Source organism: Pituophis catenifer, unplaced genomic scaffold, assembly GCF_029215685.1.
Source record: "Pituophis catenifer annectens isolate HBS135680 unplaced genomic scaffold, rPitCat1.0.hap2 SCAF_2, whole genome shotgun sequence".
Taxonomy (NCBI): Eukaryota; Metazoa; Chordata; class Lepidosauria; order Squamata; family Colubridae; genus Pituophis; species Pituophis catenifer.
The window spans coordinates 159,199,797-159,222,067 of record NW_027256882.1 but is presented as its reverse complement, the minus strand read 5'-3'; the positions used below and the strand labels follow the sequence as shown (position 1 = coordinate 159,222,067).

The 22,271-nt window shown below is 41.7% G+C and overlaps 1 protein-coding gene across 1 annotated transcript in view; it reads left to right on the top strand.

The window, feature by feature from the left end:
- The window catches only part of FAIM2 (Fas apoptotic inhibitory molecule 2), a 38,208-nt gene extending 28,601 nt beyond the window's left edge, over positions 1-9,607 (top strand). The window contains exons 10-12 of the mRNA XM_070934910.1: positions 1,128-1,223; positions 5,768-5,821; positions 9,412-9,607. Of these exons, the coding sequence (XP_070791011.1) occupies positions 1,128-1,223; positions 5,768-5,821; positions 9,412-9,561 (300 nt within the window). The 3' untranslated portion in view covers positions 9,562-9,607. The remainder of the gene's footprint in view (positions 1-1,127; positions 1,224-5,767; positions 5,822-9,411) is intronic.
- Positions 9,608-22,271: the final 12,664 nt, after the last annotated feature.

Sequence of the window (22,271 nt, the reverse complement as noted above, 5' to 3'; positions counted from 1 at the left end):
ACCCACTATATATCATCACTCATTCAGAAGGACTTTATCAGGCAGGAACAGCAAGAAAATAAAAATAAAGTAGAATAATTTGAAAGAGTCTTTTGCTCTTTCCACATTGCAAGTCAAACATTTTCTATTGTTCATGCTGTGTTGGCAGCTACTCTTGATCTGACCTGATCTGATTAGTACTGAGGGCTATGTTGGAATTTATAGATAAAAGGGAATATACAATATATAATATACATCATGTTCAGAGAGCATGTAGAAAAGGCTATAAAAAGTGGTGGCATATTCCATATGGGTGCTAAATGAAGTAGCAAATATTTGGGAATTTTTTTCATTCATTCATTCATTCATTCATTCATTCATTCATTCATTCATTCATTCATTGGTTCGATTTATATGCCGCCCTTCTCCGGAGACCCAGGGCGGCTTACAATGCGTTAAGCATTTATGGGAGCCCCCTCAATCTTGTGACTTGAAGATTCATTGGATATCAACTTCATTGCTGCTCTAAGGTGGCAGATTCAATGCATCTGGTTAATATTAATTTGGGAAAGGCAGATGTACGCATTACTTAGGCCAGGGATCCCCAACTACCGATGTCCGTGATATGCCAGAAACCAGACCGCGCAAACAAGCGAAGCCACATCTCTGGGATGCAGGCAGCACACGATATCACATCCCCTCCGGTCTGTGGAAAAACCTCTCTCCATGGAACCAGTCCCTGGTGCCCAAAAGGTTTGGGGCGGGGTGAAATCCAGCAGGTTCTGACTGGTTCTGGAGAACCGGTAGTGGAAATTTTGAGCAGTTCGGAGAACCAGCAAATACCACTTCTGGCTGGCCCCAGATTGGGGTGGGAATGGAGATTTTGCGATATCCTTCCCCCAGGAGTGAGGAGGGAATGGGGATTTTGCAATATCCTTCCCCTGGAGTGGGGTGAGAATGGAGATCCTTCCCCTGCCATACCCACCAAACCACACCATGCCCACCAAGCCACGCCCACAGAACTGGTAGTAAAAAAATTTGGATTTCACAACTGGTTGGGGGCCACTGATTTAGGCTATCCAGGAGCTAAGGGACTTTCAGGTTAATCCATGCATTTTATACTAATGTCCTCTTGTTTTCTCCCACAGTATGACTTTACCTCTTGCCAGGGGGTGCTCTTTGTGATGCTGATGGTGCTGCTGTTTAGTGGGATCATACTGGCTTTTACACTTCCTTTCCATTATGTAAGTTTCCTATTTTTGTCAACCAATCCATATATGCATCCTACCAAGTGTTACTTTGCCATGTCTAGTTGCAGAGGAGATGCAGAACTATCTTTCTATACTCAGTGATGCAATTTAGTTAGAAGCAAAAAAACAAAAAACAGAAACCACTACAGGGGATCCTTGACTTACAACAGTTTGCTTAGTGACCGTTCAAAGTTACAACGGCCCTGAAAAAAGGGATTTCTGATCATTTTTCACACTTATGACCATTGCAGCATCCTCATGGTCCAGTAGTGGGTTCCTCCCGGTTCGGCCTGGTTCGGGAATGGGAGATATGACGTCACCAAACCGGTTCTCTTTGTTTGGGAGCTGGGTCCTCCCGCACCCCACCCCACGTTATTCTTACCTTTTATTTGGCCCCGCCCCAATCTATTCGCTGCCTCCAGAGTCCCAGCTGATCAGCTAGAAGGAAAAAAACTGTTTAAACTCTTGTCGCGGCACTTCAAAGGGCCGCCCTACAGCTGATCAGTGTTAAAAGGCAGTGTGGTGGTAGACCAGAGCGCTCGAAAAACAAATGGGTAGACTGGAATGCTCTAAGAACAAATGGGTAGACCGGTGTCTCCAAAAACAAATGAGTAGACCAGTGCCTCCAAAAATAAATGGGTAGACTGGAACGCTCCAAGAACAAATGAGTAGACCGGTACAGCTCTGCAAGCAGTTAAAAGCCTGGTAGACCAGTACCTCTGCTAAATCCTAAAGAATTGTCACATGACCATCAAACCACGCCCACAAAATAAGCCACGCCCACAGAACTGGTAGTAAAAAAATTTAGAACCCACCCCTGCCATGGTCCCCTGAATAAAACTCAGATGCTTGGCAATTGACTTATATTTATGACAGTTGCAGTGTCCTGGGGGCAGGCCTACCTGTATCTTAAATTTTTTCTGTACATTAATTTTCCATATCTGCATTACTTTCACTAATCAAACTACAGAAAGGAAACATGGTTCAATAATGTGAACCTTACTAGATATTTGGAAGGGAAATCATTTCCCTTTCCTTTTTGTCAGTAGACTCTTTAGGTTTGATTTATTTTTCTCCTCTATTTTTTAAAATGTTTGCTTTTATCACAACTGCTACTGGCATAGCTAGTATAAGACAGAAGGCTTGGGACAGATTGTCAGCCAAAAGGAGAAGTATCAGTTATCATATGGAGGTGGTAAACAATTTTGGAATATCTTGTTTAAGAGAGGAAAGTACAGATGAGTTAAAAAAAAACCAAAACCCCTATCGGGCATCTTCTGCTGATCTTTTGTTCTACTGTTTGTAGAATCTGTTCTGGGGGCTGCTAATTGCCTGGTATCTAATTGGCATGTTCTCACCCTCTTTTCTATATATTCTCGCTCAGTAACAGAATAATAGAACAACAAGAGTTGGAAGGGACCTTGGAGGTCTACTAGTCCAACCCCCTGCTCAAGGAAACAGGAAATCCTATATCATTTCAGAGAAATGGTTGTCCAATCTCCAGTGTTGGAGCACCCACAGCTTCGGGAGGCAAGCCATTCCACTGATTAAATGTTCTAACTGTAATTTCCTCCCAAGCCTTATCTCAGTTTGTTTTGCCATAACAATTACCTGTGTTTCAGGCCTGGTTATCACTTTGGCGGCAGCAGGTTTTGTCACTGGGTTGCGTTTAGTTTTGAGTTGCTCATGAGGCAAATATTTATTGCGAGAGGGAAAGAAATGGGTAGAATGGAGGCAGGTTAGTATCTCTCCAACAACAGACTTTTCATTCTACCATTTGTTATCACAGGAGCCTTCTAGATATTGAGAAATATTGATGGGAGGGAAAAAAAAGTGGGGGGTAAGCTTATCTTGTTCTGGCCTACGTGGTAAGGTCCCTTTGATAGGCGTACTTTGTTTGCTTGTTTCTCGGCTTGGCTGGGCTTCCCATTAGCTTTGTTGGCTGGGATCATTTGTCATCGCTAATTGTTTCCCACTGGAAACCATTTTGAATTTCCATTCACATTCTTCTGTTGTTATCATACTGCAGTAGCAGAAGACGTCATTTGCAGTGGGAGTATTTTCTAATATCCACTATTATCAGTTCAGCAGTTCAAATTTCGCCAGGCTCAAGGTTGACTCAGCCTTCCATCCTTCTGAGGTCGGTAAAAAGAGGACCCAGATTGTTGGGGGCAATAGGCTGATTCTGTAAACTGCTTAGAGAGGACTGTAAAGCACTATGAAGCGGTATATAAGTCTAAGTGCTATTGCTATTACCTTTTAAAAAAAAAACAACCACCCATAGGCTTCTGACAGGGTGTGGGAGAAAAGAGTTACACTATTTTATTGTGGGATTTTCAAGTTCTGGGAGAAACAATTTCTTCTTCTCCTTATAGATGTCTATTAAAAAAAATATTGACGGATTGGAAATAGCATTTACCAACTCCTTTCACCATATCCAAGCCAGAGGTGGGTTTCAGCAGGTTCTGACCAGTTCTGGAGAACCGGTAGTGGAAATTTTGAATAGTTTGGAGAACCGGTAAATACCACTTCTGACTGGCCCCACCCCCATCTATTCTCTGCCTCCTGAGCCCCAGCTGATTGGGAGGAAATGGAGATTTTGCAGTAACCTTCCCCTGGATTGGGGAGGGAATGGAGATTTTACAGTATCCTTTCCCTGCCATGCCCATCAAGCCATGCCATGCCACGCCCACCAAGCCACACCCACAGAACCGGTAGTAAAAAAAATTGAAACCTACCACTGATCCAAGCCATTGGGTGTGATCGGCTTTCCTTTTCATTTGTTAGAATTAAAACAGAGAAGTATGGAGAAGTGCCGCCCCTCAGAGGAAGCAGCAGACAAGTTGGGGGTTAGCATTAGTTTTTAGCCTGGTCCTCAGAGTATCTGATCCCTCTGATCTTGGACCTCTGTATGTCTTAATTTGCCCAAAGTCTAAAACTCTGATAGGTAAGGCTGCTAAGAAAACAAAAATTGGCTAGATAAAAATGCATTGTTTTCTTTTCCTGGAATGTTGAAGATGGTGAAAATGATTGTTTTAAAAAAAATTGTGTATGTAAAGAATTTCATTTCAATATTCCACCTTCTCCAAATGGCTTTCAGCATGTTCTCTCGTTGTTTTTTCGTGATCACAACAGTAACTTTGGGCAAGTCTGCAGATTAGAACAGATCATGAGGTGAAGTTAGTTCCAATCGATCACAAGATGATGAATGGTATTCATGAATGCATTCAAAGAATGGAGGTTGAGAAACAGACAGTATACAGTGAACTAGCTTGACCCAGAGGAAGTTGTCCTCTTCCTTAATGTGATTTCTACTTGAAGAAAAGGTAGCAAGTCCCATTTTTATTTGGTCTTTGACCTTAAATAAATTTTGCTAGAAAGGTTCTTTATATAAAGGAGCTTCACTCATGTGATTCCCCCATTTATAATTGCTGCTTAACAGTGCAACAAGCTAATAAAAGCTTTACCGTGTGATCTATGCAGATCCTTTTTACTATCCCTATAGAAAACAACAAAAGGTTTCCACAATACACATACACAAACCAACAACCCCCCCCCCCCCACTTATTTGAACACGGTAGTTCTAAAAACCGATAACTATTCAAAATCTGATTGAGGGGAATGTAAGCTTCCGTCATCTACACGAGGCCCGATAATGTACAAATGAGATGTTATCAGCTATATAAAAATGTATAACATTCCGGTCATACATTCATCTTAAATATTAACAGAAGCAAAAATGGGAAAAAATAATATTGCTTGCATGTTTGAATTATTCAGGCCCAAAGTAAATTTAATGGTGCTTTTTAATTAGTCGCACCTATGAAAGCACTGAAGCTCCTTAATTACACATACATGTTCACAGAAAGATACATAATGATAGAAATAGTAGAGACTAGATATTGAAAGATGTAGCCTTAATTTGTCCCATTAGCATGAATGAGAAGGCCACCAGTAGAATTCTGCAGGCACACAAGTCCATAAAGAGGTCCCAGCTTCCTACAAAGCAAAATAATTGAATGATTAGAAAGATAATAGTCTCATCAAGGCCTCAACCCAGTTAAATACAGCATCCCTAACCCTGTTTGCTATGCTGGTGAAGGAGAGCTTTGCAACCATTTCAAGAAGAAAATTGAAAACCATTTCAAGACTCCAGTGCCACAAATGAATGACTTCTACCTTTGAGATACCCTTAGAAATAGTTAGAATCTGCTTCCTATAATATTTAGGAGTAGTTAGAATCTGCTTTCCTATATTTTCCACCCAGAAGGCTACCTATCATTATGCTCACTTGGTTCTTTTCCTTCTTCCAGAAACATTTCTATTTTGGATAATGCACCGGACACAAATTCCTTGTGTGTGTCCAATCACACTTGGCCAATAAAGAGTTCTTCTTTTTCATTATTTGAGAATCAACTAAAGCTTCCTTCTTTCAGCAGCCATTTGGATGTTTCTGTCCTCACATAGGTTATATTAAATTCTGTCTTATTGGGTTTGACCCCAATAAGTCTCTTCTCTTTCTGTCTCTTTCTCTGTAGGTGCCATGGCTGCAGGCCATTTATGCTGTTCTGGGTGCAATTGTATTTACAATGGTAAGTCAGCATTGCTTGTGTTGCTTAGTCCTGTCAATGGATATGGGTCGTCATTTTGCAGAGGGAGGGGTAGCAAAGGGTGAAAGTGGGCTTGGTGATGATGCAAAGTAGTTGGAGTTACATCATGGACGTGGATGAGGAGGTTCTGTTTTGGGTGACTTGTCAAGTAGATTTTTTTTTAAACATCGTGAAGCCTATTTTAATGTACATGTTACCCCTTCAAAGTGATGGGAAATTAATCTGGTGATGCTGACATAGAGGCTCTGACAGCTTGAAATATGTGGCTTAGGGGCATTCTATATCCCTAAGGTGGAAGATTTATGGAGATTCTCAGTCATCCAGGTCATGATTGTCCCAAAGGTGCTTTTTCAAAAGGCAACTGGACTTTGTTTTTTTCCTTGAAGGCGTTTCACTTCTCATCCAAGAAGCTTCTTCAGTTCTTCAGTCCTTTAAGTCAGCAACTTAAAGAAAGAAAAGTCCAATTTGAAAAAGCACCTTTGGGACTTAAGGCTGAGGTCTGTCCATATTTGGATTAAAAGTAGTGAGATCTGCATGTCCCTTTTACGATATTACAATAATCTTATAGAAATTAGGTAAAATATTTTCATCATCCCTCAACTGCCTTCAAATGGAAGATGAAGTCCTTGGACAATGCCGTTCTTCAGTTTAAGAATCTGAAACAGAGTAAAGCATCCCAAAACATGCAGGCCAAGGAAAGCTAAAACAATATAGGCTACAATGTGCCATAGACATAAGGGGATTGTGGAAAGTATACTGTGTCAGTGATCCATTTCAAGCAAGCTGTTCCCAAAATACAAATCTGTGGGTGTAAAGTATGCTCAGCCTGATTTTTATCCCCATAAAAAGCCAATCTCCTCTCCTAGTCATGTTTTATTGCTTGGATTTCTACACCAATGCAAAACAACCAGAAATGTGAACTATTGTCAGGTGGATGAATAAATGAATGAATGGTCTCAATAAAGTCATCAACTTTTTTTTTAAGGCACATGCCAAAAGCTTGTAGGCCACATACATGTATTGAAGGGATACAAGTACATTCATGAGAGAAGACTGGCTGTATAGACTTTGCCCCTTCCCTATTCTGGGCTCTGCCATGCTGAGAGAATGCGACATAGTCAAAGACCAAAGAAAAAGGCAGTGTGGCAGTGAAAACGTTGTAGGCTGGTCTCACATCAGATCCTCTTCCATATACCATTTCCCTGTCCACTATTATATTCTAAGGGCAGATTCAGCCCACTGGGTCAGCAGTGTTTTCAGCTCAACAGTTGGCAGCCCTATTTCTTTGTTCAGTAAGCCAGCTGATAGTAAAGAACCTCCTTATTTGAGATACATGCCTTCTGTGTGCTAGAACATTTCTCTCTTTTTGTCAGGGTTCCTGAAAAATCTGGTTTTCTTCTCATTTTTTTTGGCCACAGCCCTCCCTCGGTTTCCATTTATCTTCTCTGCTCCTAATTCTGGACCTTTGAATGTGGTTCTTACGCAAATACTCAGCGATAGGAGAGATATACACATATCAACTAAATGGGCCAGTGCCTTGAGCCAACAAGGTTATCGGGCCTATTCCTGTAATCCTGTTAACAATACTGGAATAAACCAGTTTACTACTTCCAATTCCAAACAAAGAAAAGCTGTTCTCCTTGCTTTCTGGTCATGTCATTTTGCACCTTTGATAACCTAGGATTGCTCATGGCACTAAACCACAAATATGAATGGCGAGTCCTGCCAAAATCCTTCCTTACTGAGGATTTTAGGAAACAATCATGAAGCAAAGAGAATGGAAAACAACAACAACAACAACAACAACAGCACATCAAGAAATTGCAGCTTCCTGCAATAACACCAGCGGAACTGTAAACAACTGCGCTACTCGGAACATTGTATATTTTAAGATGATACTTGGTTGATACCTAGGATGCTGGCAGCAACCCAAATCAGCCATTAGCACCAGTCAATGGTATTTGTGACACATTTTTAAATGTCCAGTTGACTGAGTTTCATGTTTAATGAATAAAAGAGAGAATAATAATAATAGAAAATTAGCTTGAGCCTCGCCTGGGATGGTGTTTGAATGATGCTAAAATACAATTTGGATTTAAAGCTGCCTCATATATCATCTGGGATGAAGCAGCAACAAGGTATACAATATAAACAATTGCCAGGGCATGTTTTTGCAGCAGTTTGGTATTGTGGTTAAGGCACCAGGTTGGAAACTGGGAGACTGTGAATTCTAGTCCTACCTTCTAGTCCTACCTTAGGCACTAAAGTGACCTTGGGCCAGTCCCTCTGTCTAAGCTCTGGCAGGCAGGTAAAGGCAAACCACTCCCAAAGTCTTGCCAAGAAAACTCAGGGATGCAGCCTGGCAGTTGCTAGGAGTCAAAGATGACTTAAGGGGACCAAAACTAAAAAAAAAAAAAAAAAAGGAGCGTTCAGTGGGAAAAGCAGGTGTCTGAAATTTAAATCATCTAAGTTTGATATGATTAATACCACTTCATTTGTAGTTGTGGAACTAGCAGCGCCACTTCATGAAGCTTGTATGGATGTGACAATAATGCGAAGAATATAACCCCCCGATTCATTTCTAGCTTGAATTTTAATCTAGTCCAGATGAATCCTCAGGAGCCAACTTTATGCCACTTTTGAAAACTATTGGAAAAGAAAAGGAGACTTTCATATCTTCTACCCCGTTAGTTTATTACAAGGAAAAGTAGAACGGTATTGTGTTTCCTCAAAAATAAGACCCTGTCTTATCTTTTTTTGAACCCTGAAATAAGCGCTTGGCCTTATTGCCATGCACTCAAAAGCCCAATTGGGCTTATTATCAGGGGATGTCTTATTTTGGGAGAAACAGGGTAGAAGTCCTCAGCTGGGATCCCAAAGAAAAGTTAGGATGTAAATCTAGTGAATAGCCTACCCATTTTTTTTATTTTAATATTTAAATTCTGACCTGCCAATAAATATGCATCAGTCATAGTGCGTGGTTTGATTTTATTTAGCATATTGTGTGCACCTAGCCACTGGTTTGTTTTGACAAACCACAATAAAACTAAGCCTAGTTCAACCAAGCTAGGGAAATCAGGACACATCTACTGGACTGTATGATTCCTTTTCCATGTTCTTGCTCTATCATTGAACATACTGGAGCTCCGGTTGGCCTATGGCTGGAGAAGATCCTCTATTTATAATCCAAGCCAAGGGAACCTCCATAGTGAAGAGTAGAGTTGGCTAGGAGAAGCTGAATATTCATGGATGTGAAGAGTGGTGGGATTCAGCTGGTTTGGGGGAACCGGTTGTTAAAATTCTAGCTGGCCCACCACTCAATCCCACCACTGGATGTGAATCTAGCTGCATTTCCAAGAGAAGTATCTGGGAACGTCTATGCACAGGACTATAGGTTTCGCACACATTTTTTTTTCATACATCTCTGCCAATTCTTTTCTTCTTACTTAAATTATGGGATTTGGGTGTAGGGATTGGGGAACCAACAACCTTCCAATTTTCTCCATCCAACGCCTTGGACGCCAAAAGATTGCATTTTAATCACTGTCTGCGTTTGCTTTTTTCCTCCTTAGTTCCTGGCCTTTGATACCCAGCTCCTGATGGGGAACCGTCGCTATGCCATGAGTCCAGAGGAATACATCTTTGGAGCCCTCAACATATACCTGGACATCATCTACATATTTTCTTTTCTCCTGCAGATCTTTGGAAGCAGTCGAGACTGAGCAGTCGAGGCTTAGCCTCTAGGCCCTGTGTCTGATAAAACAGAAATATATTTAGAAAGAGAAAGAGAGAGATTTATAATAATACAACAAGCAAGAAAGGAGAGAGGAAAGAGAAGTAACCTCTCAGTCCTTTAGCGAGCTTTATTGCGTCAAGTGAGTGTTTGCTCACCCACTGGTCTACTTGAGCTCCTGATGCAGCCATGTGTGTATGTGTGTGTGTGTGCGAGCATACACGTATGTGTGTGCGTGTGTGTGTGTGTGTGTGTGTATTTATATACACATGCTCTTAGGGTAAACTGGTATATATGCTAGTCTTTCCCTTGCTTTCATCTGCTTTCAATATGTATACTGAAATTAGTGTAGCAATAGCAGAAAGAGCACTGAGGAGAAAAAAAAATGCTATTGATTTTAACTTAAAACCGAAGAAATGAAGAAATGAAATAGTCAGAAACTTAAGTTTGCTATATCCAAAGTGAGCAGGTTGTAAAAAATCCCGAAAATTTATGTGAAGTTCATTTTGTATGATGCGAATTGTTCCAAATTTCAGAGTTCTGGCACAATCCTAGTCTGCATATTGTTGTTTCTACTTATATCTGCTCCCACAGAGATTAGTAGTAGATTATATATATATATATATATATAGTTCTGGGATATTTTTTCAGCCAACCGAATAACAAGATTTTATCTGCTGAAATTTCTTGATATTCTTTAGGGGCCTTCATTTTGGCTAGACCGTTGAGGCACCCCTGCTGAAATCATTTTATCTGGCCTACCCATTTAATTTGCCAATTTCTAGTTGAGGATCTCTTTCCAAAAAAAAAAAAAAATCAGTTATTTTGCATATTTTTGAACCTCATAAAAATGATCTTTGTGGTCTTGCTTAACCAAGGACAATGTTGGAGCTGGTTATGCTCTGGTCCCAATCACTGGTAGAACCACTGTTTGCTTTCCTTGCACATGTGCTTCTGCTATATCACGTCTTCCACTTGTCCTTGCTCTACCCCCACCCAAACATAAGTTCCTTGGGACACTGGTGGTAGTGCAGAGGAGATCTTTTCAGGAGCTTATCAGAGCCCAGAAGATGACAAGGCAATCAGCAAATAAGAGAACCCTCATTGATTTGAGCACATTCTTATTATCCCATTATTTTGTGAGTGGGTATTGAGTGGGCTTTATAGAAGAAGGAGCGCACCTTATGGCTGTTTCATACATATTGTACATAATGAAATGTAAAGAGGATTTCTGAAAAGGATTTATTCATTCCCTGCAAGAGTCTTCAATAACTTTGCACTCTCCCCATAATAATCCTTTAGATAGAAGACGAAGGGACATAGATGGCTTACTTCTCCTTTAAGACATTTTTGTAACCCTGATCACTTTTACCCATTAAAAAGTATCTTGCTACTTGTCCTGTGCAATGGTCCAGAGCTACTTTTGTGTAATCATCCAGGCCTAAAAACGTAACTTGCAAGTTGTCACTTGAAGTGATCCTATTATATTTACTTAGAGATGATGAATGACTGTGGCAGCAGCAAACAGCCTTTTCTAGAATTTAGGACTGTAAAAAATATATTCCCAGTGCAATGGCATCATTTGTCAAAAACACTGTTCTTCTTCTTGGGAGTGCTTTCTAAAAAATGTAAAATAGTGAGAGATGGCTTAAAATTTTTGTTTTTGTTTTTTTTAAAAAAAGACCCAAACCGTGCTTTACTGACATATTTTGGCACTATAGTTCAGATGGCTCATCACTGGTTGTTAAGAAAACTACTAAAATTGAAAGCAAATGGCCTGGGGAGGGGGGAAATGGAATCCCTCTGCAGGGATGGATTACCCCACTCCTCTCTCAAATATTTTCTGGTTAAATGACAAAGCTGATACTTGGCTTTGGTTTGGGTGGATGTTCTAGGTAGCAGTCTTCCCCAATTTGGAGACTTTGAGTCAGTGGTGAGTTGTCCCCGATTCGGACCGGTTCTATAGAACCAATAGTAAAACCGGCAGGAGGCTCCGCCCACCGACCCCGATGTCAACAGGAAGCGTGCGCATGCGAGCGAAGCAAGCGCACGCACACTGCCCCATTGCGAACCGGTAGTAAAGGTAAGTAGAACCAATCCCTGCTTTGAGTTGTGTTTATCTAGACTCCTATCCTCCCCAGCACAATATATGGGCATTGGTGTCCCATGAATCCGGAGAGCACCAGGTACAATAAGATTATTTCGAATGGTTTTACAACAATGATACTGGGTGTTCCTCAGTGGGCTGAGATAACAACAAGAGAACTGCGTGGTTGAGAAAGCTGAATTCAGGTCTCCTTTACCACCTGGATCTGCAGACAGATGCACTGTATGGGATGATGCAGTGCCTATTTCATGATTTGCTCACTGGGTTGTGCTTTTCATTTTAGAACATCCTCCTTAGCCTCCGAGAATCTCTGCGCACGAGGCAGAGATCACCAGCAGCCTGTCATCCAAGCCGTGTTCACTCAGAACACCTGCTTAGCGTTCCCGGTGTTTATAGCATATTGTGTTCCCAGGTTGCTCAGAGTTATTCGAGCAGGACATTCTGTCCCAGGTTAATGTATGCCTTTGGTTGCATTGCTTGAGTGCATCAGGTCCTGGTGCAGACACATTAAGTTGCTTCAGCTACCCCCTCCCTGCACAAGGCTGATTTCAAGACTGGAATGAGCTCGTGTTTGAAGTCTCCATCAGAGCTCTCCATGCCAAGTAGGGAAGCGTGCCAATGCTCCCTGCTCTAGAAAAATTATTCCCTGGTATCTAGGTGGCATGACTCAGGAAACTACACGTGGGGTGGGGGTGGGTGGGTGGGTGGAGAGATACCAGAGCTGAAGTCAGCAATTAGCCATCCCCTCCCAAATTTCAGAAGCTAAAAAAAATGATAAATGATGGCTGTGAGGTGTCAGTTGGATTGAAGAGATGAAGGATCTTGTCTTCAAAGAGCCTTTAGCAAAAAAAAAAAAGGGGGGGGGGTAATTGCGACCAGGAGTCTTTAGAGCAGAGGGATTTGTGGAGGTTGGGGGAGGGAAGCGGGATGAGTTAAGAGGACTTTTATTGCTAACCAGAGGGCAATCTCAGTTTGGAAAGGCAGGGCGATGACTTGTTTTACGTGCCACCTCCCACCTCTGCATGTCTCCAGGCTACAGTCCAAATGAACTCAAGGGAGTACCCAGAGTATCTTTCCATCTCCATTGGGCTCTTAATGTTCCTCATTTGGAAATCAACCAGTTATTTTCTTACTGTGGGCTGAAGGCTAAGACCAGCAGCCTGAAACTATTATTTAAAAGGCGATGCTTCCAGCTGATAGGGGTGGTTTATCTGAGATCTCCCTGAGAACAGAGAAGGGAATGCGTCATCGGGCGGTCTGTGGCAATTCTGGCCCATGAAGAAAAAAGGATTTTGCCAGCAAGGGCCCAAATCTCCTGTCCCGAGTACCGTCCGGTTGTAGCTGCTCTTCAAGCACTCCTGCCTTTGCCGTCCTTGTACATCAAGCAATTGGCCAGTTAATGCCATGGCAGAACAGAAAGAGAAAATTGCCATGCGCCTACCAACAAAGGCTCATTTTGCGCCCCCCCCTTTTTTTTACTTTTCTACACAATTTGTGTAATTTTATATTTCAAAGCCAGGCTGGAAGGTTGAAGATCAAAAGCATCTGCATAAGAAACAGATGAAGCAGTGTGACTTTGCAAAAGCAAACAAGCACAGCCAGTTTAGGGATGGAAGAAATGGTCCATCCTGGTGTTCTGCCATGAATATAAATTCATTTGTAGGAAAGGTAAGAGAGGTGCGTTCAGGTGTGAAGAATTCTGTATATAGCAATAGCACTTAGACTTACATACCGCTTCACAGGGCTTTATAGCCCTCTCTAAGCAGTTTACAGAGTCAGCCTGTTGCCCCCAACAATCTGGGACCTCAGTTTACCAACCTCGGAAGGATGAAAGGCTGAGTGAACCTTGAGCCAGTCAGGATTGAACTCCTGGCAGTTGGCATAGTCAGCCTGCAATACTGCATTCTAACCACTGCACCACCACGGCTCATAGCCAAGTCTATTTGCCTTTATGATGTGATTCTCAAATGTTTGGCCACAATTAATCATGTGATTTATTATTAAATGAATCAAGACTCAGCAAAGGTGATAACTGATTACTACTGAAGGAGGAGGGGCACATCTGTTGCTCCAAAGGGCTTGTCTCATCTCATACCTTCCAAGCAAATTTTGCCTCCAAGCCCCTCCTTTAATTATGGCCCCTTTATGACTTGTGGACTTCAACTCCCAGAATTCCTGAGACAGCCATACTGCAAAATATACATTATGAACCTGCTAATGATTTTGGATACTTACCTTCTAAATACCTCACATCTATCAGAAAACTATTGAGTTCCATAGAAGACAACAGCAGAACAGGAATCATGTGTAACTCTTTTCACTGAAGGCAGGGAATGAGGTCCAAAATGATATGCCTTGTATTTGAAAGGATCTTTGAAAAGTAACAATTTATAGATTTAGTACATCAAACACCCCTCCAAACACACATTATCTTCAAACCTATCTACTTTTGCTGGGGAAAGTGGCCACTGAACCTGTACTTTAGGATTTACTAGATTTTTGGTAGTATTCAAAAACTGGGAATGTCTAAACAACTGGAGATCTAAAAGGACTCAATCAGTAGATGTGGAAAGAGCCCTTTAGAATAAAAATGTGCATTAAAACAATGGCTTTATTCTGCAGATAAAGCAATAAACTGGCTACCAGTTTTTAGTCACATACTTCCCCCGCACTTACGACGACAAGAAGCTCTCATTCGGGAGTATAGTAAGATCCTGTTAAATTCCTCTCTACCCATTCATGGCTACATTTCATGATGCCGATTAAAGTCAAGAAACCCACCACTCTCAACAGCGCTTAAGATGCTGGCCGATCATCAGAACACCACACAAAAGTGGATGGAAGCGTGGAGTAGCTATTCCCCCCAAGATATTTCTGAGCATATTAATCCTAATAGTATACCTCCAGGATTTAATCTACCCTGGCACATATGGGTGACATACAATAGAATTAGAACAACTCATGGGAGTGTGCCGACTCCTTGTATAAATGGGGAACGACACCTTCAGCACAATGCAATTGCGGGGCCCCAGACAGACTATCCAACACATAGTAAGGGAATGCTCTAACAGAAGGTATCCAGGAGATTTTAGGAACTTCCTCTGCGTAACAACGACAGCTACTGACTGGATCTCCAAACTCGACATTAAACTCTGAAATGTTATTTCTGTTTTCCTCTTACGTTTTCTTACTGCTCTTTTTTTAATTGTTTTAACCTGTAAAAATGAAGTGTTTTAATATTGTGTGTGACCAGCCATACGCTAAATAAATAAATAATTCTGCAGAAAGTCTGCCTATATAGTTGCTAAGAATTCAGCAAAATGATGGCACATAACAGTAGCATCCTCAAGGAATTATCTATTTCTCTCAGGAGCAAGTTTAAACATAGCCATTCAGCCAAGACACAGTATTTTGTCTTTTTAAAATTATTATTACTCCCAGAGACACTTCCAGTACTGAATTTATGTTTCATTCACATGAAAAGGGGCTTAGGGCTTAATTTTGTTTTAAGATGGGAGGTATAATATTCTGCAGCTTCCCTTAAGAGCTTTTACAAAACTCTCAAGAAAAAAACTTGCAAAAGCTCTGACTTTTTGCACTGAATGTCTGACTTGATGCTTAGGACAAAAGGTCTCTGGCAATGCCTCCGGAGGACACCGAAGGCCAAGAGATAGGCCCCGAGCCAAGCACGTCCCCGCAGCCACAGGTGGACAGCGATGAAGGAGATAAGTGCTGGCTGGATCCTCGACAGCGGCGCAGGGAGAAGCGTGCGCAGCAGAGGGGAAGGCGTGCCAGAGATTAGCTGAGTCACTGGACCACACCCCACTGGGTATAAATGTGGGTGTGGTGGCCGGTTCAGTTTGTGATGAGCAAAAACTAGAAATAATCCATGATCTCTGCGTTACTGGACTTCTGCCTGCCTTGTCGGACTGCATTTGGACTAATCCTTGTATTGCTGAAACTTTGCCTGCTTCATCAGAATGCTTGCAGTCTAATCTTTGTTTTGTGTGAGTAAAGTCTGAATTGGCAGCTAGCCACTGGGTTGCTGCCAGCTTTATCTTCAAAGACTTTGTCGTGTGGCTTATTAACTCCAGGCCGTCTGTGGGGGTGCGTGTGTGGGACGGGGACAGAACACCCAGCTGATCGGGAGGAAGTGGGGATTTTGCAGTAACCTTCCCCTGGAGTGGGGAGGGAATGGAGATTTTGCAGTATCCTTCCCCTGGAGTGAGGTGGGAATGGAGATTTTACAGTATCCTTCCCCTGCGATGCCTATCAAGCCAAGCCTACCAAGCCACACCCACAGAACCGGTAGTAAAAAAAAATTGAAACCCACCACTGGTAAGAACTCCATTGAAGTTGGTGGGTTGCACTGTCGTATAGAACAGAATTTTTTAGTGAGTTGTTCCTCCCATTTTCCCGTTTGCACATTTGTTTTTTTTTTACAGACTCTACACAAAAGTACATACGCATCTTGCTGTGCAGCTCCACCTTAACATTTCTTATATGTGTATGTTGTCCCTCCCCCCGACAACTCTAAGTAGCAGCCATGAGGGTCAACTTTTATTTTATACACACAATGACACTGAAGTGGGTTGAGTAGAGAAAAAGTAGTTACATGGCTGAGCCTGAGGCTTTGGTCTCAATTCAGCCCCTTAGTCACTGTATTATACTTACCCCTATGGCATATTAATCATTCACAACCCGGAGATAGGCAATGTTGATGGACTATGTTAGAAGGCAGCAACTTTTTGATGGTCTGAGATCACATTTTCTTTCTTTCTTCCTTCCTTCCTCCCTCCCTCCCTTTGCCAGGAATGCAGTAAATGAAGCAAGAAAGCTAAAATGGCAGGGAATAGGATTTTTGGAGATCTCTGGAAGATGGGAGAATTTGGGATTTTCTTCTCAGCCATGTTAAGCCACATTATGGTTTACACTTACAGCTATGGAGTTTTTCCTATCTCAAATTGGCAGGAAATTCTGTTCGGTGACTCTATAAGTTGCCAGAAAGTGATATGCCCACTCTTTTCCTAGTTCTGTAATTAATGTTGCCAGGTGTCCACTATTTGAGCGGACAGTCCGCTTTTTTCACATTATGTTCACTATTTTTTTTCACAAAATAGTGGACTTTTTTTTATTCAAAAGCTTTATGATGAAATTAAAATGTAATTTAATATTTACATATTATTATAATATATTTGATGTTTTGAATTTTAAGTAAAGTTTTGAAGTGATTATTTTAATACGTGTTAAAATGTTTGTAAGAAAATATATAATTTAATTGTAAAAAATTTTTTACTACTTAACCCCCCCCCCCCCCCCCCCGCTTGTCCGCTATTTTTTGGAAGCAGATCTGGCAACCCTATCTGTAATACATACTTAATAGTAATTTAAAACGGAATCTAAAACATGATGCTGATTGGTGTGCAACTTCACCCAGGCAATATTTTCCCATTAGCTTCTTTTAAACTAGCTAAAGCACCATAGCAGCCAGGATCACATTTCAGTGTTGTTCTGAAGCACACAGTGTTCAGCTTATTCTTGCACAGTGTGTTCCTGGTTACAGTTTACAGCCACCTATATGTACATACGTACATAAGTGTGTGTGTGTGTGTGTGTGTGTGTGTGTGTGTGTGTGTGAAATAAACCAAACATGCTTGAAATGAAAGTTAGGAAAGTATACAATCACTGCCCCCTTGTGTCTTTTTTTCCCAAATTTACCAGAGCAGTTTCCTTTTGTGCACGTGATTTGGTTGTTGCCATCTTCTGTGGACAACTAATTCTCTTTTCAGTAGCTAAACCTTTGCTGCAATTTCAAGTGAAGTGAACAGCGAAGGATCTGGTCATCCAGCTCTCACTGTGGTGAGACGCAGCGATGGCAATCGCCCGAACGATGCTTGGGAATGGCTTGTCATCAGAATCTCATCTAATGAGGAGATGAAGGATTGAGATTTTTATTTGGCAGGTACTCCGTATGTGTGGATTCTCCTTGCACGTCCAGCTTCCTTTGCTTATCTTCGTTTTAGGAATGGAACGTAGTTAGCCCAACTTTTTGATCTTGTTTTCAGTATGAAAATATTGCACTTTCTTCATTGGTGTGGCTAAGCAAGTGTTGCAAGACACCAACTGAGTTAAAGGCAGTGGTGAAATCCAAATTTTTTTACTACCAGTTCTGTGGGTGTGGCTTGGTGGGCGTGGTGTGGCTTGGTGGGCGTGGCAGGGGAAGGATACTGCAAAATCTCCATTCCCACCCCACTCTGGGGCCAGCCAGAGGTGGTATTTGCCGGTTCTTCGAACTGCTCAAAATTTCTGCTACCGGTTCTCCAGAACCTGTCAGAACCTGCTGGATTTCACCCCTGATTAAAGGGTTCTTCATTTGGGGACCAGGAAAGACCAAGGAGCACTTGCTAATTGCCAAAGTTCACTGTTTACGTGTATGACAGACAATACAGTAGGAGATAATCTGAGATTGATCCCAATAGAGAATAAATGGTGATGTTTACTACCTTTGGCAGTTCTCCTTCCTTCCTTCCTTTCCTCTCTCTACTTCATGCATGCACATAATGAAGGAAGTACAGGGCGACTGTGGTAATAATGTCTCTGCTGGCCCCCAAGGAAGGTTTTTTCCCTGATGTAATATTGATGCTGGATCAAAAGATTGTTATTTTCCCATGCTTCTTAAAAATCAATTGTTTGCTATTTTGATTTGTTCCACTTAATTCATTCTGTTTTGGTTATCATGTAATACATGCGGCTGTTCAAACAGAGGTTGGACTACTACAACAATAAAACCAGGCTCCAAAATTATAACAATGAAGCATAATTCTTCTGCACTGATTCATATATAATTAAGTTTTCTGAGTACCAGCAGATCATTGGAAACTTTACTTAGTTACTGAAAGCTCCTTTTACTTGACATTACATCAAGGTTTGATCCTTGCATCCCCGTAAGTCATATCAGATTGCTGCTATTAGCCTTAATCATCCACGATGGCATCTTATCTTTTGCCCAGGAAAGTTCTAGAAAAATCACACTAGCTTGTAAAATGCATGTATGTATGTATTGCGTTTATATGCTGCCCGTCTCACTATCCAGAGCAACTCTGAGCTGCTTACAATAAAATCATAAACATAGAACATTAACAGGAATTAGATAAAAAGCTAGAAAACTAAGAGCAAGAGCAGTATGGTGGCAGAGTCTTTCCTATTAATCCACTAGTCATCTAGAACACGGGTGTCAAACTTGTGTCCCGCGGGCCGGATGTGACATGCACTGACCACGCCCATCCCCGTGATGACGTGACCCCACGAGTTTGGCATTTAGTGCTGTCATCAGGGCTCTAAGCCAACTGAAAGTGCCAGGTTTTAATGCCTATCCAGAAAGCCAAAAGGGTGGGGGCAGATCTCACCTCCAGCGGCAAGTTATTTCAAAGTGAGGGGAACATGGTAGAAAAGGCTCTTCTCCTAGAGCAGGGTTGTCAAACTCCCAGCCGGCGGGCCAGATGTGTCACGTCCTGGCCACGCCCACTCCCGGTTTAGCGAAGGAGGAAAAAAGTCCCAATACGTCATGTGATGCCACCGTGACGACGTGAATTTGACACCCCTAGGACCTAGACCAAACTTGCCAACTTTAAGACTTGTGGACTTAAAGTCTTGCCCAGAATTCTCAGAATCCCATGGCTGGCTAGGGAATTCTGGGAGTTGAAATCCACAAGTCTTTGGAGACTCCTGTCCTAGACTCTGCTAGCTAAAACTCTTTAACAAACTGGGCCCATAGCATTCTCCTTTTCCCAGACTAAATCGGACTCTTTCTTAACCATTATGAAAGACAAGATATTGATAGCATTAATCAATGGATTTCAACATCAGTTGCTTGAGCAACAGGTAGTAATGACTCAGATTTGTTACTCTAAAAGAATAATTGCAAGTATGCTAAGTATCTGTGGGTAACATTTGTGGACTAGTACTGACCTGGCTGTTGACTCACCTATGATGCTCCGAAAAGGTATCTTACTCCGAGGTATTTTGTGATATACAATCATTTTAATTCTACTCTATGGTTATCAAAGCAGATGTTAATATTTTTGCTATAACAAAATATTACCTGCTTTCAGGAAATCATATCTGCTTCAGCAGTGTTTATTAATTAGGGGCAGTCTTGACTAAGAAGTCTGTGGAGGCTGCTTTGTATTTGCTACTATGTTATTGGGATGCCCACTATGTAGCTGTTAGCCACAAGGCCCAAATAAGAATGGGTGAATCTGTCAATCTCTCCCCTCCCAACTTAAGATAATTTCTTCTCATTTGACATAAAATCTGATTCATCTTTATGCATCGTTCACAGCAGGGGTGGTATTCACTTACTTTCCCTACAGGTTCGCAAATGTGAGTGTGCGTGCCCACTTCCACGCATGCGCACAGCCTTCCGTCAGTGGTGGGTTTCAAATTTTTTTACTACCGGTTCTGTGGGTGTGGCTTGGTGGGCATGGCAGGGGAAGGATACTTAAAATCTCCATTCCCTCCCCAATCCAGGGGAAGGTTACTGAAAAATCCCCATTTCCTCCCGATCAGCTGGGACTCGGGAGGCAGAGAATAGATGGGGGCAGGGCCAGTCAGAATTTTTACTACCAGTTCTCCAAACTACTCAAAATTTCCGCTACCGGTTCTCCAGAACTGGTCAGAACCTGCTGAAACCCACCTCTGCCTTCTGTGCATGCGCTTCGCCCACACGCGCGGGTTCCGCGCATTTGCCCGGGCTCAAAAACATCCCTAAATAGGATGGCATAGAGCTGGGGTGGGTAGGCGGGCCCACCTGCGATTTTCGCTACTGGTTCACCCAAACTGGTCCGAACCAGCTGAATACCACCTCTGGTTCACAGATGATATCTAGAGATATCATGCAATTTCCAATTTCTACTTACATCATCATGTTGAGATGATGCCTCTTTTACAATCTCTTGCCTGCCAAGGTGAACGAAGTCATGTATTAGGAGAGCCGGGCAAAATAGTCTTAGAAACAAACACACATTATCATCCATATCTAAATGTTCAATATCCAACCCTTAAGGATCTTTCCACAGATAGGCAGACAAGCAACGAATCAAATCTTCAATCTGGGACCATGGATTCTGTGGTTACTGTCCATGACTCACTGCTCTTAGTGTAGAATGAAATATTGTAGGAGTATAACCCCTGTCAAGGAAGTTATAATAATGAGGTAGCCAGCTTTCTGGTGATCTGTTTTCAGCTTACTAAGCCATGCAAATAGATTCAGTCTCTTAGCTTTTCATCATGACTTTATTATACAAAAGGCAAGGCTGTATGGTGAGTCTCGCCCAGTTCCAGGTGTTAAGGCTGCTACTTTATGGAGCTACGTGTGGTAGAACAATAATTTATAGAACAAGGCATATTTATACCGTAGATAAGGAAAACAATGATTGCAGTAATGATTTCCATGCCTTCTGATGCTTCAGCACTTTGAAGAACAAGCTAACTAGGGATTTATTATCCTTCAGCTAGGTGTATTTGTATTAATTCAGGTTTTCTGAACCTGAGCAATTCCTAAAGGAAGCTGAGTGATTGTCTGCAGCAGAACGGTTCCTGGCAGAAGCATCATTATGCCTTTAAGGAAATGGTTTTGTATAATTTTCAGAGCTTGGATGAAATTATTGTTCTACCACAGGTAGCGCCATAAAGTAGCTGCCTTAACACCTGGAGCTGGGCGAGACTCATCATACAGCCTTGCCTTTTGTATAATAAAGTATATTACTGTTGCTGAGTGTAGAAATATGTTTAGGAAGATACTGTTTCTTTCAAGCAAGGTATACATATTTAAAATGCTTATATTTTTTTATGGCAGAATTTTGGACAGTGGTCCATTTTCAAAAGTCATATTTTTTGATGTTGCATGCATGGTATTTTTATTGACCATACATAGACAGCATTCTTTTCAACCCAATTTTTGTGACAAAAAACTTGTATGTGTGTGTAAAACCTCTCTTATATATTTTGAAATAAATTTTCCTTATTGCTGCTGCTGCTGTTGTTGTTATTACTACTATTACTATTATTACTATTATATGGCATTGTTACATTAGCCAGGAGACTACAATGCTTATGCAGAGTAGACGTTTGGCTGCCGATTTACTAGCTCTGTTGCGGTACACACTTGCTCGTGCACTTCCCAAGGTATACCACAGGAAGGCAAGCTAGTGTCACAGCAGAAAGAATGACCAGAGGCTCTTCCTGTAGCACCATCCAAGCCCCCGCTCCCTACACCAGAGCTGCCTTGCAAACAGGCATCACAAATGAGAAGGTTCAAAGCTGCCAAGAATCTGCCTGCCTGCATAGAGCTTGTCTTTTCACCAAAGTGGTACCTATTTATCTACTTGCATAGAACATACTTTCAAACTACCGGTATTAAGTGAGCAGAATCTGAGGCAAGCGGCAGGAACTCACCCATCACAGTGCTAGGACTCAAACTACTAGAGCAGAGACCATCTCCAGCATCATTAAGCTACTGAGTCACCACATCTCCAATTTTCCCTATTATAATGTATATTTGTATATTTCTTCTGCATGTATTTCTGCAATAT